Raw genomic sequence first — 17,907 nt, 5'->3', positions numbered from 1 at the left:
ACGCAGGTACTTATACGGATTTGAGGAATACTGCACCTCCACTGCCATCACATTCAAAATGGACCTCCCTTTGAAGCAGGGGACCAAGGGGGAGGGGAAACCTGAGGGGGAGGCAGGGAAAACGGCTCCTACGTCATCAGTTGCCGAAGAGCCGAAAGCCCAAGTGGACGGAGAACCTTGTAGCACACAGCCCGTTATCTGCAAGGTGCATTATCCCGAGTGCTGTCTGTTATTTTAGATGAATTTCTGCACACCTCCCATGTTTCTCATAATAAAGCGTCATGTCTGTGAAGGTTCTCAGTCTATAACCTTCACAATAATAAAGCGTCCTTCTCTCACAGGACGAGAAACCTGATTCGACCCCGAGTAAAACGGAATCCGAAACATCGAAAAGCGAGGGGAAAGAGGGCGGAAACGATGGCGATGACGAAGAAGAGGACGGTCCGCACAAAGCCGACGCCGACGAGGGCTCGTCGACGGCTCGCCTCGGAGCCGACGACATGAAGGAGGAGCACGATGAGGAGCAGGAGAGCAAGGACAACTCTGGGTAGGTTCACTGAAGGGGATGCTCCCTCCTCCACAGTTGCTTAAAAAACAAAACGTATGGTCAGGGCACAAACATGAGCTCCTGCATGGTAAAACTATTCCATGTGAAAGCAAAATAAGAATGCAAAAGGACTCGAGGTATTTGCTTTCCTTGGTGGCAGCATGATGCTAGAACACCATTAGCAGATGAGGAGCAGTGATCCTTCTGACCTTAAAAGTACTAATACGCCGTATACTCTTACCTGCTAACCAGAGAGAGGCACGCTCTCCTCTCTCTCCTCTAACTAAGCTCTTATCCACTGCCCTTTGTGCTATTATTATTCCTTGTTGCTTAGTCGACATCGGCTGGCAGAGACATCTTAGAGCACCAAAGCCTGACTGCTACCTTTCACCTGGCATGTCATGCTGTGCTTTCTCGCTGTCTCTCGCTCGCTGGGATTGTTTGACCATGCCGAGCCTCTCTCACTCAGTGCACAACATGGCTGTGCTCTTCTTGATTCCTGCCCTTTCCTGATCTCTCTCTCTGCCACCCTCTTCCTGTCTTTTCTCTCATCTTTTTGGCTTTCAGTGTTCAGCTTTATTTAAATGTTCCATGTGTGTGAATGTTGTCATAGATGCATTAACCCTCCAGTTGTGAGATATGTATATATATTTATATATACAGTGCTTGAGATGCTTTTAGAGGAAAACTCTGAGTGTTGGTAAATGGATTGTTGTACAGTTTGGCCTCAGCAGTTGCATTTTCCCTGTTGCCTCCTGTGATTAGCGCCGTCTGTCCAGCTCAGACCTGTTTGTTCAACGTCCACAGTGACAGATGTACAGTTGTGTTGTTTGGACTGCTGAAAGCTAGAAAACAGGTTCTTGGTTTACTGAGTCTCTGTGTCTGACTGAAGGACTGCAAAATTCCTGCACGTTATGAGGAGGTTATCTGTAGTTTACACCAACCGTGGCCACAGATACCTGCTGATAGAAGACCACTTGTGACCTCTATGACAGTCAGAAGTCTCCTTGATCCTTCGGTTTTGTCGGGATCAACGTCCTTGCAGATTACGAGTTTACGGATGCACTCAGTGGACAAGCCGCAGGCTGATCTGATCTGAGCTTTTCTGATCATATCAAACCTGTTTGATGTTTACAGGCTGTAAACTGGAACAGACGGGTGTTGTGTCAGGGTCATGTTTTCATTCCAGCATCAGCACAGACGGCGTGTAGCCACTGAAACTAGCTTACTGTGAGCTTAAACGAGAAGGCGATGCATTAGTAGGAGACATCGATGAGTTATTGTTGAGTTCTTGCTGGACAGGTGCTTATTTTTACGATGAAGCCTTCTCAACGGCTTTGCTGGAAAGTTCACTTGGACTGTTGACCTTTTGGCTTTTACTCATAATGATGAGCACTGCAGTTGAATTGTGCTCATTTTGAGCAAGCCGAGTCTTAATCTACGTGATATTTGTGTGTTTTATTTATTTTTCAATCAGGGGTGGAAATGTTTTTAAAAATCAGTCGGCTCCTGGAAATAAGCCCGTCTGCACGTTCTGAGGAGCTAAGTTTGGGAGGGACTGTGAGGCGTGTTGTGCTGTAGATGTTGTTCGTCGCAGCGGGCCGACTAGGACCTCGCAGCCGTGCTTCCTCTCAGTGCTGTAGCCTCGCTTTAAGTTGCTGCGTTGCCTGTCCCGTTGCGCTTTGCCATGCTTAACCCACCCCACGAGGCCCCCTGGCGCCTAAAACACTTACTGACACCCCTGCACCACCCCTATATCTCCTGATTGTTTCCCTCTAGCTCCTTCTTGTGGCTGCTTTGTTTCTTTACAGCGTGCGTACGAGGGTGAATGAGAATCCCCTGTGTGTGTGTGTGTGTGGGGTTAGACAGCATAACAGTAGTGTGATTTCTTATCATTAATTTTTACTATGAAAGAATAAAGAATGATGTGTTTTGTTTGTTTTTTTGCTGAAACACTTCATGTACTGTTCTTTGACTGGCTTTTCTATTAATGATGCAGCTGGACTAGAGCTAAGGCAGCTTATGTTTCTGTGCAGGTGAAGGTGTAGTGTTGTAATGAGACAGGGAAAGGCAAGGGTGGAGCAAATAGACTAGAAAACAGGCTTGTTATAGCAGCAGGCAGCGAGTTGGGGGTGGATGGGTGAGGGTGGTGGTTTTTGTGGTGTTATAGCCTAGGGCCAGGAAGTGCTGAACTGTTTTTCTTGCAGGGATGACAGCAGTCAGGAGGGGGAGGAAGGGGAGGAGTTTGAGTGTTACCCCCCGGGGATGAAGGTGCAGGTGAGGTATGGGCGAGGCCGCAATCTGAAGACGTACGAGGCCACTGTGAAAGAGGCAGACGTGGAGGGGGGAGAGGTGCTCTACCTGGTGCACTACTGTGGCTGGAACGTCAGGTAAGACAGGACCTGGGGAGAAATCACCTAAACGTCTATTTTCACCCTAATTCAAAAGAAAACAGACCAAAAAAACAAATTTTTAAAAATCCATCTCTTAACTCATGGGATCACCGCCTACGTGGGTGTCCCCGCAGCAGTAACCCTTCCTCGCAATTCTGCTTCGTGTGAACCAGTGCCATGGTCAGCACTCTGATTATGGAGAGCACTGGGCCATCTAGTGGCAGAAACACAACTGAGTATCGGGTTGATGCGGATTCACTCCTCAGCTTCCTCTCTCTCAGTTTTGACCAAAATCCCCTGTCTGTCTGTCCCCCAGCTGTCTGTCTCTCAAACAGATCTACAGACAGCCTGATTTTTTTATTTATTTCTTTTTTTTAACCAATTTGAAGTCTTTTAACAATCAAACAAAACTTCCAATCCTACAATGTGATATTTGAATGTGAGCTAACACTGAATGGCCAACCTAAGTGCTGCTACACTCACCTCTACCTCTCAACCCTCTCCCCCCTCCCCAGCGGGTCAGGGTTAAACGCAGTGTTGAGTAGAGTGTTAGGGTACCATGACACAGAGGTTAACTAGTGCAATCGGCATTTCATCGTCTCAATGTTGTTGTGTGGTCCTCTAGCACTCTATAAAAGACAGTGGGATGTTCTCTGCATTGTGTCTGTTGTGTGTGATGTTGTGAAACTTTTTTCTTCCATCCCCCCCTCCCCTCCTCCTCATACGACCCACTTCCTCGGTATTGTGTGAATTCTACTGAATATGATTTGTGTGGTGGTCGGTGTTCTATCTTGTTTCTTTCTTCATCGTAAAAAGGTTGTGTCTTTTTTTCCACATAACACCATGGGATTTCTTCTCTTGCTGTTGAGGCTTACTGTGTCACAGCAATATGTCGGGGTCAGACAGTAGAAGCGTCTGTGTGGTGGTGGGTGGTGTGAGAGAATATTTCACAGCTCCTTCTTCAAAGTCCTAAATGATGAAACTCTTTCTCGTCTTTGTACTTGATTTTTTTTCCTTTTTTTTTCTTCTTTCTTTCTTTTTCTTTTCTTTTTTTTTTTTTATAGATATGATGAGTGGATCAAAGCAGACAAGATTGTGCGACCCGCCAATAAGAATGTACCAAAAATAAAGCACCGTAAAAAAATTAAGGTATGACTTTGGAGAGCCGGTGACTTTTATTAAGTCTTAAAATCCCGGTTTGGTGTCGTGAAGTGAAAGGCTGACTGACTTATGTTGACTTCTGGCAGAAAATGCAAGACAATTTGGAGAGGCTCGATGACAGGGAGGTCCTCGGCCCTTCGTCCAACGCTAACCGTGTCCCGCGCTCCAAGTGTGGCCTGAGCCAGGACGTCTTTTCCAAGATGGACGAGGGTGAGGACAAAGGGCCTCAGCAGTCTCCAGTCAAGGCTATAGAAATTACTTCTATCCTCAATGGCCTGCAAGGTAGCAACACTCATTAGGCTGTAGTGGTCATGCACACTTGCAGCAGATTAGGACCGCGTCACTCTGATGTGTGTTGTTGTTTTGTTTTTTTAACAACCTAATAAAGCTTTGTTCTGTTTGCTTCAGCCTCCGAGGTGTCCACGGATGAAAGCGAGCATGAAGCTGAGGAGGGAGAGCATAATGAAGAGGATCAGCCAGGGAGCCGTCTCAGAAAAGGCCAACCAGAGCCACCGCAAATTCCAGAGCGCTGGGAGGGCGGAGCCCCGTCCGAAGGGTCCAAACCCTGTCCTGTCACGGGAAAGGCCCAGGACACCGTCAGTGTGGAGAGCCCAGATGCCGGAAAGCGCAGAAGCCAACCAGAGTCGGAGGGAGAGGCAAGTACGAGGAAGAGGAAAGCTGACAGCGCAGCAGAGAGGACTCCAAAAGGTCAATCCAAAGCTAAGACCAGGAACACCAGGAGTGCTGACTGGCTACCTGCGGGTTCTCCGATGAGAGGGGAGGAGAGAGCAGCCGCTCCTGGAGAGGAGAGGGGGGCCTCATCTAGCAGCAGTTCAGATGATGAGGGTGCAGCTGTGGCCGAGGCTCAGCCTGAGGAAAGTGAGCGAACCCACCCCAAAACCAAGGGGTCACCGACCAAGAAGTACAACGGAATGAAGGAGAAAAGCAAAACCAGCCGACAAGGAGGCTTCTGGGAGATTCCCGAAAAGAGAGCCAAAGTTTCTGGGAATGTAGAGGAAAGGCCCGCCGTTCGCCCAAAAGGACAAAAAGACGTGTGGTCCAGCATCCAGGCCCAGTGGCCAAAGAAGACTCTCAAGGAGTTATTCTCTGACTCGGACACGGAGGCCGCAAACTCTCCTCCCCCACCGGTGTCCTCGTGTATGGAAGAGCCGAGCGTCGAGCAGGACGCGAGAGGCGAGGACGACACCTCGCAGGAGCAGATGGAGACCGAGAAGCTCCGGGAGTTCCCGAGCAGCGGGAGCAACTCTGTACTCAACACGCCACCGACGACGCCGGAGTCCCCATCGGGAGGAGGAGGCAGCGCCGTGGAAGAGTCTGGTCAAGCGCAGCCTTCCTCCCCGGCCCCATCCATACCCGCTGCCTTGCCCTCAGAGCCGGTTTCAGACGCTCTTCCCACAGGGCCAGTACAGGAGGAGGTGACGGGCGGGCGCAGCGAGACAGATAGCAGCACAGTGGAGGTGGAGAGTCTAGGAGGAGAGCTGCAGGACGAAGGGGCGAGTTCCCCCTCGAAGGTGTTCGACGTCAGCCTCTCGTGCAACAGCAGCAGCAGCTGCAGCCTCGAGCTGAGCAACAGCAGCCAGCAGGAGAGCGAACAGAAGTCCAAAGGTACGAGTGGCAGCAAAAATCTATTTTAACAGGTTTATTTTTCAGTGACACAACTCATTTTTCTTCAGGATGGAATACTAAAGAAACAGAGGCTGACTACTCATTTCACAGTCCGCCTATTCCCTCACCGTCTTCTCACTCTTTTCTTTTGTAGCGTCTGCGAGTCAGAAGCGGCAGAAAGAATCACAGACTGGCGGCGCAACAAAGAAACACAAGCCAAACCGCAAGAGCCTCGGTGTGCCTCCCAAAAAGAATAGGAAAACAGGTAAGAAGAGCTGTGGGTAGAAATGATGACACCCGCTAACGTTCTCATTTTCAGCGCCAGCACTGCTTTCATGTGTCTCCGTTTCATTTATTAACCCGTTTGCAGGCATCATGTAACAGATGCCAGGTAGGAGAGGATTTGAGGCGTTTCCTGTTCACTGCATTTTCTTTCCTTTTCCTCTTTTTCTTCAGCCAACAGCAGTGACAGCGAGGACCAGTCTGTTGTTGAGGGCACTGCCAAATCAACTGCCTCTAAAAACAACCCATCGGAGCTGAAGGCTGCCACTTCGCCCAAATGTCACGGGCGATCTCCCCCTTCGAGCCATAAATACCACAAGCAGGGTGATGCAGACCACGCACAGCACCGGGATAACCACGGAAGATCGCCGCGGGTGTACAAGTGGAGTTTCCAGATGTGTGCGTATCCAACCCATTTGGTTTATGCTTGTCAGCTCTTTAGTGCTTCTTGTGAACCTATCCTTTCATTTTGGGTCCTCTCAGCTGATCTGGAGAAGATGACCAGCCTGGAGAGGATCTCGTTTCTTCAGGAGAAACTTCAGGACATCAGGAATCACTACCTCTCCCTCAAGTCTGAGGTCGCCTCTATCGACAGACGACGAAAACGCATGAAGAAGAAGGAACGAGAAAGTGAGTCAGCTCTTTATTGCCTGGAATAATAACTAGCATGTTATTTACTAAATTTGGTTCACCATTAAAGCAAGAGGAGTAAAACAGGAAGTCACTGTCGCATCTTCTTCTTTTTTTAATCAGCTTAACCAATCACTGCTTCTGCTCTGCAGGCACAGTGGCCGCTTCCTCCTCATCATCCTCCTCCTCCTCACCGTCCTCCAGCTCGCTCACAGCGGCAGTCATGCTGACGCTGGCAGACCCTCCGGTATCATCCTCATCGTCCTCATCTCAGAACTCCGGGGTTTCAGTGGAGTGCAGGTGACAGGACGACCCAGCAAGGAGCCACACCGCACGAAGCACTTAACCAGCACCCTGGGGTCAGCGCCCCGATTCCCTTTCAACAGGATGAAAAAGTCGACCCACATACTGTAACTACGGGGCACAAAAACCAGACCAGAGACAAAAAAACCACGAAAAAACAAAACAAAAGAGAAGAAACAAGCACTATTTTTTACTGACAACTGTTTTCTCGGCAAGCTAATGGCACTTAAGTGCACTTTTATGACGATTGTGTAGGGGTGGGGCGGGTGAAATTTGTCCAAAAAAACCAAACCCAACATATATACAGATTTGACTTTTGTGCTTTACTTAATTGAACATTTAAAAGAATTGTTTTTGCAAGCAATAATTGTTTCCATTTGATAAAGTTGTATTGCAAAGGGATGATTTCCAGTGAAGACCATCTGTCATCTGTCCTCGTAGCCCAACATGGCGCTCGCCATGTTATTTCTGGAAATCTGGAGGAGAGACGCTGCCACATTGGCATTAAGGGCATAGGAAAGGTAACTTTGCTATGTTTCTCTCTGTTTCATTAAAAAAAACACAAAGAAAAATAAAAAGGACCTTCATGTGGATGGGGTTGCCCTCCCCATGTACAGGCAATCGCTCCTGTACATGGTCTGAATCAAGTAGGTGGTGATGGATAAGGTTTCAGCACCATCGTATGTCCGCTGATGGCCTCAGTGGATCATAAGGAATGATACTGTAGTGCCTTTTTTTTTCTTTTTTCTTGTTGTTGTTGTTGTTCTCCGCGGGGGCACTTTGAGAAAAGGACAGTACTTTCTTTTCCTGATCCTCCTCTCAGATCAGAGCGTTAGCTGGAACAACGTGTCCCATATAAAAGACTGCAGAACGCTGTGAGTGAGCGAGTGAGCGGGCAGTGAAGGGCTAAGTCTTGGCAGGTAACGACGGGATGTTATCAGTGTATTAGGATTATTACGGTAATTGTAAAAGCAGAGCTCCTGTGTTGGATCACCTGCAAATCTACTACTGAATACTCATCCACAGATTACTGTTGAGATAACAGTCTAAAATGTGCAATGATGGAGGTTGGCGAATGCAATGGATGCATTAAATCAGTTCATCAGCCTTTTTAAAAGCCCATCTGCTTTTTTTCATTATGTTTCCATCCTCCATTTTTTTTCAATCCCCCCACTTCAGTTGCATCAGCTTCACTGATGTTAATGTTGCATATCTGCAACCGGATCGAGTCAAAAGTCAGAACACACACAATCAAAGCCGAACTCCACGTTTTCAGTGTTTCCACCTACATGAATTTATTTAAGTACATTTTCACTTCATCGAAATGATGCACACTTTATTGGCATGACATGCCTGCTTCTCACACTCATCCCTACCAAAAGAAAAGAAAAAAAAAAGTTTGACTCTGTTTCTTGTACTATGACCAGAATAAAGGTAGAGATATTGTAAATGTGCATTTATATGATAAGGTGACGTACATGTATACATTTCTGAAGACATCTCCAGTGTTTCCTTTGTATAGACCCCCCTACTGTATGATATCCGGAAGTTACATTTTGTTCGGCACTTGTATGTAACTGTATGCTTTTGTTATAAATTTGTATATTGAGAAGTGTTTTGAGTCGAGCTATTTAATATCTTGCACTGTTAATAACATGTACTTTTCTGTACAGACAGTTTTATGGTTTTAACTGTAGTTTGAGTGTAAATAACTGAGGGTTGCAGCATGTTCCGTTTTTGTTTTTTTGTCCTCTTTCTTGTTCTGTTTATTTGAGCTCATTTAATGTTGTTCTGTTCTCCCTTTCTCATCAGTTTTGAGTCTTTATCTAATTTCATGTTTGCTTTAGTTTTTATCCAGTTTTTCTTTGTGTCTTTTGTTTTTCTATAGCTTGTGCTTGTGAGAGAAGAATGGTGGTTTTTGGATGTGGCTGAACTATTTTCCAACCTGTACATGGCCTAAAGCTAAAGCTGTATGAACTTGTATACAGGAAAAAGTCTGTGTCATAGATCAACAGAAAGTAACGGAGCTTATTGAAAAATGCTCAATAGTATTTATTAGGCTCATCTGAGGATGGTCATTGTGTAATTTATTGTAAAAATGTAAGCAAAGCAGAAGCCTCTGTTTGAAATAAATGCCATAGTTTGTGAAGTACTCGGTGTGTCTCTTGCATCAGTGGTGGAAAGTAACTTTAGTCAAGTCTTTGAAGCACTTTACTCAGACACGTCTCTGTTATTATATAATTCAGTGATGACCAGCAACTGTAATCACTTCTATCAAAGCAGAGGTTTTGGCAGTTTGCCAGTCTGCAGCATTCAGCGGTGTGTTAGCATAACGGCAACGAGGAAAGACACCAGCAATCATCTTGGGGAACCTGCCCGTCAATTTGGAAAGGCTTTTAATGCAGCGTCCAAACAATATGAAGCCAATCGCTCTACAGCGAGAAAGATAAAAACTACTAGAGTGGGCATCCCAGGAAATTCACCCCAGGTTTATGACAGCACAATTAGAAAAAGACTGGACAAGTATCATGTGTTTTGTCTCCAGAGAAAGTCTTTCCTCCCCAAAAAGAACATGGCAGCAGTGTTGGTTTAAAAATGTGCATCTGAACAAACCACAAGACTTCTGGAACAATACCCTCAGAGCAGACAAGACCAAAGTAGATACATCAGACCATAATACCCAGCACCATGTTTGTTATAAACCAAACTACACATCAGCACAAACCCCCTCATACTAATTGTCAAGCATGGTGGCTGGTGGAGGGGTGATGATTAGGGCTTGTTTTGCAGCTACAGGACGTGGGCATGTTGCAGTTAGTCGACCACAAAGACCTCTGTATACCAAAGTATTCTAGAGCCAAATGTGAGGCCATCTGTCCGACAGCTAAAGCTTGGCCAAAATTTGTTCATGCAACAGGACAATGATCCCAAACACAGAAGCAAATCTACAACAGAATAGCTTAAAAAAACAAAAACAAAATGATGAAGGTGCTGCAGTGGAATGCTGCGGTGAGATAAGAGATTTGTGCATAAATCAATGCCGGCAAACCTCAACCATCTGAAGCAACTTTATAAAAAAGAGTAAGTGGAAATTCCTCCACAAAGATGTGAGAAACTGATAAGGTCACAGCGAGGTGGTTCTGTTATAGGGGTGTGCTTAGTTTTTCCTCTTGGTCTAATTTTTGTTAAATAAATAAGAAATAAAAACTTTTTTTTTATTATCTAAGACGTAAAACCTTAGAACTGAAAGACTACATTTTAAACCATAAATTTAAATACTTGTTTTTGTTAGTTTGTACATAATTATTTTTTTTAAATGCAGCATTTTAACTTTTTATCAATTTATATTAATATTATTATTATATTATGTATTTATAATATTTATATCTTAAATATTATTCTTCATCATTTTGATTTTAATTTAAAGCATGGCTGGGTAAAAGTGCTAAGGGGCGAAATGTGGCCAAACAAATTATTCGACAGATTATTATTGGTAATTTAACTACATTATACATTAATTTTGGTAAAGTACAGATTATTAACCAGATTAATGATGGTTAAAAGCAACTAATCTTTGTGCGTTATTTATATTTGCCTTTGCTAATTAGCACAGGCAGTATATAAAATACTATACAGTCTATGGTTATTAGTGGATGTTTTATTTCCTTAGTTTGAGCTTGTTTGTTGCTAACTCAGATGTTTTGGGGTAATTTGGGTCACATTTCCCGCCTTCGTCTACGTCATCACTTACGTACTTCCTGGCACACTTCCTCAGCAGCGTGCTAGCTGCTAGTCAGCGGCGAGCGTGGCTGTTCATAAGTAGTTTGAGAAATGTTAAGCGGCAGGACGAGCGCGCTGGTCGCCGGGGTGTGTGGTGCTCTTTTCATCGCATACTGTGTTTACTTTGACAGGAAGCGGCGGAGTGACCCCCGTTTCAAGGAAAAGTTACGTGAGCGTAAGTGTGCATGTCAACGGCGTAAACTTAGCATCGTAGCACGTTAGCCTCCATGTGACCGCGAGGACGTTAAAAAAAACACTTAAAGCTTCTGGAAACTAATCAAGACTGCGTATTTTCTGTAGCCTTGTAAGCTCCGACTATGGTAACATTTGCTCTAATATTATTTCCCTCAGCTGCAGAAGAAGAAAAAGCATGCTACAAGCAACAGCTAGCAAACTTATTCCCTCGTGTTTTCCGTGTTGTACAACAGCAAACTAAACATGCAGCATGGTCTTAAAAACCCACTTCTCTCTCACAGGTCGACGAAAGCAAAAGGTTTCCAGTGAGAAGACTGGGCTTACAAAGGTAGGACATGTAGAAAATAATCGATTCTTCTCTCATTTTGTTTAGTTGGAGCTTAAATTTGTTTTTTGTTTATTAACTTGACTTTGAAGCTGCCGAACTTGAAGGACGAAGAAGCTGTCCAGAAATTCTTCTTGGAGGAAATCCAGCTGGCAGAGGAGCTCCTAGCACAAGGTCAGCCACATGTTCATTCACAGAAAACACACGGAAGCTTGCAGCATGCGCAAGACGCACACCACTCATATCACTGTAACTGTGGCTACACTGGTGTAGTGACTCTCTACAAAGTTTTAAGCCCTGATACATTTTTAATGCTTGTTTTTTATGTGGTCTGTAAACCTGTTTCTTCCCTAACCCAGGTGAATTTGACAAAGGTGTAGACCACCTGACCAATGCCATTGCAGTATGTGGTCAACCTCAGCAGCTACTTCAGGTGCTTCAGCAGACGCTCCCTGCTCCAGTCTTCCAAATGTTGCTCACCAGACTACCCAGCATCAGCCAGGTGAGAGTTACCTGCATCTCCTTGTTTTTTTTTTGTTTAGCATCCTTGAAAACCCCCCAGTTGCTATTTGTGATTTCTGGGACAAGAAAGGGTGCAAGAATAAACCTTAGAATCATCCAAAGCTGAGAGCTGTGTGTCAGTAGCTCTCGGTTATTTCACCTCTAAGACAAAAATACTTAACGGCCCGTGTAACTGATTTGCCTTTCTGTAATGGGTAATCGCTGAAAGATATTTTCTTCCTCTCTTTCAGCGACTCATCGGCACTCAGTCTTTAGCAGAAGATGACGTCGAATGAACGTATGTGTGTGAATGAGATGGAAATCTATGAGGGAAGGGGGGTTTTAGACACTATCACTGCTGCACGGTTCAGTTGCTTGCGAATTCTGAGCTTCACTGGCCATCGGTTGAGATGAATTTCCCTCCATCACAGCACTTTGAGGTGGATGAACGTCTGCCAGGTTACATTTATCGAAATGCATTCCTCCTTTCCAACATATCGGTTATTATGTAGCCATTTGTTTGTATTTAAAGTGCAACCTAAGTATGTAAACAGGAATGTAGACGGTTTGTTCTGTTTGTGACTTGGACTGAAGTGAGTCTGTCTACAGAACACTTGCTTGTGGTGTAATGTTTATATAAATGATTTTGCAGGTTAATTAATATGTACTTTTTAAAAAACAAAAAACAGAGGCATTCCAGTCTTTCACCTGGGTTTTTGTTTTTTTGTGTCTGTGTAATACTACAATAAAACATGATAACATGTGTTGACTTTTTTGATTGTCCACTTGCCAGTAGATGGCAGTAGCAATGCACAGGAAAACCTGAAGCATTTAGTTCTGAAATATGGAGCAAGGGCACTTTCACTTTCCCCTCAAATAAAGGGTGTGCAGGAATTGGGGACAAGTATGTTTGTATCAATAAATATTAATGAACATGGAGGGGAGTGAGCCAACCTATTGTGCTTATCCCATCCATGTAGGTGCAAAACAAAAGATCTGTGAATTGCTGACATTAGTAATAAAACATGCTGCTGAAATGGGGTTAAATTGCTATCGTGAGAGTATTTGTTTCCAGCCAGAATGCTGAAACCTCATCTTGTACGAGTCCAATGAACCACAATGTCTTTATTGTGTGTGCAGGAATATAAAACTGGAGCAGCTTGTAGGGGAAGGGAGTGGGTCTGCTTGGATGTGTGTCTCTTGGAAGACAAATAGAGCTGTAATTATTTTTATCCCTCTCTGCAGCTGTTTTTTTCTTTCTTTTTTAAGGGCTCTGGCCAGAGCAGCCCAGGCCTCAAGTTTTGCCAGGAAACAAGAGTAGGGGGGAAAATAGTTTTTCAACATTAGGAATGAAAAAATGAACAGCGGCCCAGAAATGTCGAGTGCAGACTAAATGGTAGACAGTGTTCCATTTTCCATGAACTCATGTGATCACTCTTCAGTCTTTTCTCCACCACTCCTGGTGTTTAGCCACTTGGTGGAAATGGAGAAGCCTGTCAGGGGCCTGCAGAGTCCACTGGCGCTAGGTGTGTGCGTGCAGAAGAAGTGACTCGTTGTTAATCTATCCTTCGGGGAGGCGGAGAAGAAAAATAACAGACTGTGTTGGAGGTCAAGCTGAAATCTGTGGTCTGCTGCTGGCAGATCGAGGCTAGAAGCAGGTTCAGACTTCTCCACGGAGCGTAACACTGGCCTGCCTCTCCTGTAAATAAACACTGCTGCTGGCCTCGTGCTCTGTCCCCTGCAGACTGGAAGGAGCTCAGGGGTCACTGAAGGATGCCAGATAGGCCCCTCCTTCTCTGAAAGCGTGCCAGCACAAAATAAACCCATTGAAACAGGCCCTGACACGAGGACAGACGCTGTTTGATTTAAGGATGACACAGCAAATCCAGTTTCAGGGCAGAAACCACACCCGAGTGAAGAGTGGGATAATAATCTAATGAATGGAGTGCTCACTGTAATACTTTTAATATAACATCATTCTTTTAATTGCCTTGCTGCTCTATTTTCAGTCTGTATGAATGGGTTATGAGTCAGCTCTTTGTATCTGATGAAGCTGGCAGCGGGAAGAAGAAAAATGAAGAAACTCCCTGTTGTTTTGCAGTAGGGGGCACTGTTGCTCCAGGCTGTATTTGGACACCTCTGTGGCGTTACACTGAGCCGCAGACAGATTCACAGTTTGAGGACGACTGAATGGACAGAAGCTGAGAGCACAACAGTTCCAGTTGACAGCAATAACAATGTCTGTGCCTGCAGCACAGATACCCTGTAATTTTTAAAAATCCTTTTGTTGTTGTTGTTGTTTTCCTTACTAATGTGTGCACGGTGACACATAAACATCGCTCCACCACAGGTAGAGAAAATAACCCCACGATCATGGCACAGGGAATGCTCAAAGCAGCCTGACTGCCATTGTAATTTGCTGGAAGTGTTGAACTGGGAATATTATAATCAGTACAATAATCTGAACTCTGCAACTCATTAGTGGAAATCCTGTCAACAAATTATCCGCATCGCTTATGACCTTTGCTGTGTGTTATTGGAGTGTGTGAGTTTGAATGTCAAAGCCTGATTACTGCTTCTGTGTACCAAGTGCTATCTGACCGGTGGAGATGTCTGGTTATGTAGGAGCAGCTGTGTTTGGGATTTTAAGGCAGCCAGAAATAACTCGGTTGTGTGTGGTTGCTATGGCAGCTTCACGTAGACTCTCGGTTGAACCGGTCTGCATTTGAGACCCTCTGAGTGTTGGCTTCTGAGCAGCGAGGGGGGTATTTGCTGCCTGTAGCTTGCTGATCGGTGTCTGTGTCCTGCTGCTGCTGAAGCCATGGCTGTGGTGCTGGGGGGATAAGAAATGTCCCAGCTATTACAAAGCCCAGTGCCCTCACTTTGTGCGCGCAGCACCAACACGGTATATTAAATACCCGCCACCTTTTTTTCTTCTCTTTGTCAGTCACCAGCGAGGGGAAAAGAAGACGGAGAAAAAAATTTCCAAGGCACGTCCTAAAAATAAAGCAGCACTGTCTGTGCTCAGAGTATTAACTTCCACACAGATGACCCATTTTTCCATCTCAAAGGGTCTGAGGATGGTTGGAAAGGAAAAAAAGGAGGGTGGGATGGGGAGGCAAGAGTGGAGCCAATCACGTGAATCTAAAGGAGGCTACAAATCCTGGCAGATTTCTCTTTCTCTGTGGGGTAATGCCTTGCTGTCATCTGTTTTTCCATTACTCTGCTGCTAGTAACTGAACTTGTGCTGCTGCTGTTGCTGCTAGCTGCTGCCAGGCAGGTTTTGTCCTCCATGTGTAGGCCTGCCTATTGAGCTCTGTTGTTTACATTCCCCGTGAGTGGGAGCCAAAGGGTGTGGGTGCCCCCCTTTTCTCTCCCCCACTACCAACCACTCAACCATACTGACTGCCTCTCTCCCTCTCTCTCTCTTTGCTAATGTCAGCCCCCACCCTGCCTCCAGCCTCCAACCTATCTCCCGATCACTAAATCTCTGATAAGGCTGAAATTCAATAGCGCGGCTGTTGCCTGAGAGAAGTGAGTGCGTCACATGACCTGTGAATTCCTGTTTACACTGAGCGGTTTTCATATTTCTGGTCTGATAACGCGAGGGCTGAAATTTTGTGATGAAGTGGAACAAAAGGGGAGAATATCAAAAGAACGTGTCACTCAGCATCAGTTCTCACCCTGTCATTGGCGTTATCTGCACAATCTAGGCATGCAGTTAAGCTGCAAGGGGGGGAAAGACGCACATACACACACACAAGCTGAACTGGAGGGTGAAGAAAGGGTTAACTAAGCAGACTGTGTGCACAGTTTTTTCTCTCCTCCCCCTCCTCCCTGTGATCTGCCTTCCTGTCTCACAAGCAGTGCAATGCAGAGGCTTTGAACATCATGAGAGTCAGACAGGCTTGTTTTGCATACTGTAAGTCTCCTGCATTGACTTGTAGCAAATCCTTGCCCTTGGGAGGCACGTCAGAGGGGATTAATGGGAGGGCCGGGGCCTCACAGAGTTTCCCATTGTCGTGGCTGTGCCCGCACTGTATTTTCATCCCGCAGAGTGAGAAAAGAGTGAGCAGGTGGGGAGGTGGTGGTGGTGGGGTGTGTGCAGCTTGTGTGTGTGAGAAGGAGGGGGGAGGGGGTTATACAGTGGTGTTATTTCCCTCTGCCCTGATTTTTGGAGCTGAGCTGTAGGGAGGGGAGGACAGTGTAAATAATGTATTTGGAGCGGCGGGGTAGAGGGAGATGGAGCTTGACCGAGCTTAGAGCGGGTGGAGGGGGAGGGAAGGAAGGGTTGAGCGGCCATTCTGCTGCACAGGAAGCAAGGGGGTTGGAAGAAGGGGAGGTGGAGGTGGAGGGGGGAGCAGAGGAGGAACTGTACGAGCTACAACAACAATGTTGCTGTGGTGGTGCTCTGGGGAATATGGGGCCTCCGCAAGAATGTGGCAATCCTCTACTTCCGCTCTGCTTTCTCACTTTTAGCAAGACAAACAGTTTGCTGCTGCAGACTGCCGCTAATGATGCAAAGTTAAGAATAATGTGGGCGTAATCTTACAGCTGGTAGGACTTTCTCACTAAGAGCAACGATTGCAAAATGACACCGGCCGACCTTCTACAAAGCACGCATGCTAAAATTCAAATTTAAAAAAAGATTTGAAAGGTGAGGCAAGGGACACATTTTGCATTTCATGCTTACAAGCTCGCCACAAAGACAGAAAACACAGAATCATGCAGCCTAACTGTACAAAGCATGCACAAGTATCTCTAAACTGTTAAAACAGACAAGTTTGCAGGTTTTCTTTTACACTTCCAAGAAACTGCATTAAATGGCACAAGCCACGTCTGACACATTTTTGCAGAGCACTGAGCTGTGGTGTCATTTTTCAAAAATAGATACACAAACACGTCAACAGCCAAAAATAAGCTAAACCTGCAAAGTGACTTAAAGGCAGTTGCTGTTTTTTTTCCCCTAACCTTTTATCATTCATGTTTACGTCCAAATAACACCAACTTCACAGGCATTAGCTTTAAACTACTCATGCAGGCACTGAGTGATTGTTTACATACATACATTTTTATTTTTTAAAGCCTGCATGCTAGCTAGCCTCATCATACCTTATTTAAAGAAGTGTAAAAATGACGAATAACCATTATTATGGGGGATGTGTGCTGGACTGTCTCTAGTATTGTGTGTTTTCCACCTTGGTCTAACGTGTGCTAAGCTAAGCTAAGCTACCTGTGATTACGAAAAATCACAGGTTGCACGGTGACTGCATTGCGATGTGTGTCTTTCCAGTTTTCCGGTTATATTTATATATAAAAACGCTGCTGAGGGCCTGTGTTATTTCGCACTTCAATTGCCCGCATTCCTATTTGTGGAGAAATTTCAGCTTTTTTTTTTTCAGATCTATCTCTATCTTTCCGTGTTAGCAGGCAACCATAACTAAATCGTTGCATGTAATTGCCAACTTGACCCCATTCAGTCACAAGTGGATTGCAGACTGATGCCATTCATTGCCGTTTTGTCGCCATCTTGATGCGGCAGCGTTACTTTGAAGATGACAGCCGACTGCGCAGCCGCAAACTCTCTTCAAAGCTATCATTTCAAAGACAAAGAGATTGCAAGTTCATTGCACACAGTGGCATTACTTTTGGTCGTGCCGCAGTCTCAAACCACTGTTTACCCTAGTTGGACTTTGGCATAAGCCGGAGGCTATAGCAGCTTAAATGGCGTACATGAGAGCAGTGTTGGTCTTTGCATGAACACAATTGAATGTATTTTACAAAAAACCCCTCTGTTCCACTACCAGCGCCTCTTTATTTCTCTCCTTCTCATTCTTCCCTCACTCTCCCTCGGCGTTCCCTCTCCCCTGTATCTCTCTCACACCTGCCATGTTCGGTGGCAACAATAAAAGGGACCTCAACCTTGAAAGATGATAGAGCAACTCCGAGTACAATAACAAAAGAAGAAGAAAAAAACTACAAGTCACTTCTGCTCTCCTTTACACACGATGTAACCTTGGTGTAACTTTTGTATTTTATTATCTTTTCTTGGGCTCACACAGCTCTGTTGCTGTATCACCCTGTGCAGCTCGGCAGATACAACCCACTCGTTCACCCGAGAACTACAAAGTGGGTTTGACGCCTTGCATCTTGTGTAACCGCGG

General features: G+C 45.4%; 2 protein-coding genes and 1 non-coding gene across 4 annotated transcripts in view; all 3 read left to right on the top strand.

The window, feature by feature from the left end:
- Window positions 1–9,094, top strand: part of arid4b (AT-rich interaction domain 4B) — a 38,910-nt gene extending 29,816 nt beyond the window's left edge. Inside the window, exons 15-24 of one of the 2 annotated variants that reach the window (XM_085478134.1) lie at window positions 7–205; window positions 342–547; window positions 2,755–2,937; window positions 4,005–4,089; window positions 4,188–4,383; window positions 4,510–5,727; window positions 5,882–5,992; window positions 6,184–6,408; window positions 6,493–6,639; window positions 6,792–9,094. In XM_085478134.1, coding sequence (XP_085334260.1) covers window positions 7–205; window positions 342–547; window positions 2,755–2,937; window positions 4,005–4,089; window positions 4,188–4,383; window positions 4,510–5,727; window positions 5,882–5,992; window positions 6,184–6,408; window positions 6,493–6,639; window positions 6,792–6,943 — 2,722 coding nt within the window. In that variant the 3' untranslated portion in view covers window positions 6,944–9,094. The remainder of the gene's footprint in view (window positions 1–6; window positions 206–341; window positions 548–2,754; window positions 2,938–4,004; window positions 4,090–4,187; window positions 4,384–4,509; window positions 5,728–5,881; window positions 5,993–6,183; window positions 6,409–6,492; window positions 6,640–6,791) is intronic. The other variant, XM_085478135.1, reaches the window with a different exon arrangement.
- A 1,593-nt stretch (window positions 9,095–10,687) lies between these two features.
- Window positions 10,688–12,506, top strand: tomm20a (translocase of outer mitochondrial membrane 20). The gene is made up of 5 exons (XM_085478133.1): window positions 10,688–10,897; window positions 11,199–11,245; window positions 11,335–11,416; window positions 11,602–11,744; window positions 11,995–12,506. The coding sequence occupies exons 1-5, from the start codon at window positions 10,774–10,776 to the stop codon at window positions 12,037–12,039; spliced, it is 441 nt and encodes a 146-aa protein (XP_085334259.1). The 5' UTR covers window positions 10,688–10,773; the 3' UTR covers window positions 12,040–12,506.
- On the top strand, window positions 11,782–11,918 carry LOC146695747 (small nucleolar RNA SNORA14). The gene has a single exon (XR_014923760.1). It is a non-coding gene; the product is annotated as a small nucleolar RNA SNORA14 (small nucleolar RNA).
- Window positions 12,507–17,907: the final 5,401 nt, after the last annotated feature.

Source organism: Copadichromis virginalis, linkage group LG13, assembly GCF_057382275.1.
Source record: "Copadichromis virginalis isolate Kocher_CV1m ecotype Utaka linkage group LG13, C_Virginalis_male_GT1.1, whole genome shotgun sequence".
Classification (NCBI taxonomy): Eukaryota; Metazoa; Chordata; class Actinopteri; order Cichliformes; family Cichlidae; genus Copadichromis; species Copadichromis virginalis.
This window is presented reverse-complemented; position numbering and strand designations above follow the sequence as displayed.

Excerpts from the sequence above, each read along its gene's own strand:
- tomm20a (XM_085478133.1), top strand. The coding sequence starts at position 10,774 with ATGTTAAGCGGCAGGACGAGCGCGCTGGTCGCCGGGGTGTGTGGTGCT. Across the intron at positions 10,898-11,198 it reads CAAGGAAAAGTTACGTGAGC|GTCGACGAAAGCAAAAGGTT; the intron begins GTAAGTGTGCAT and ends TCTCTCTCACAG. Across the intron at positions 11,745-11,994 it reads GACTACCCAGCATCAGCCAG|CGACTCATCGGCACTCAGTC; the intron begins GTGAGAGTTACC and ends CCTCTCTTTCAG.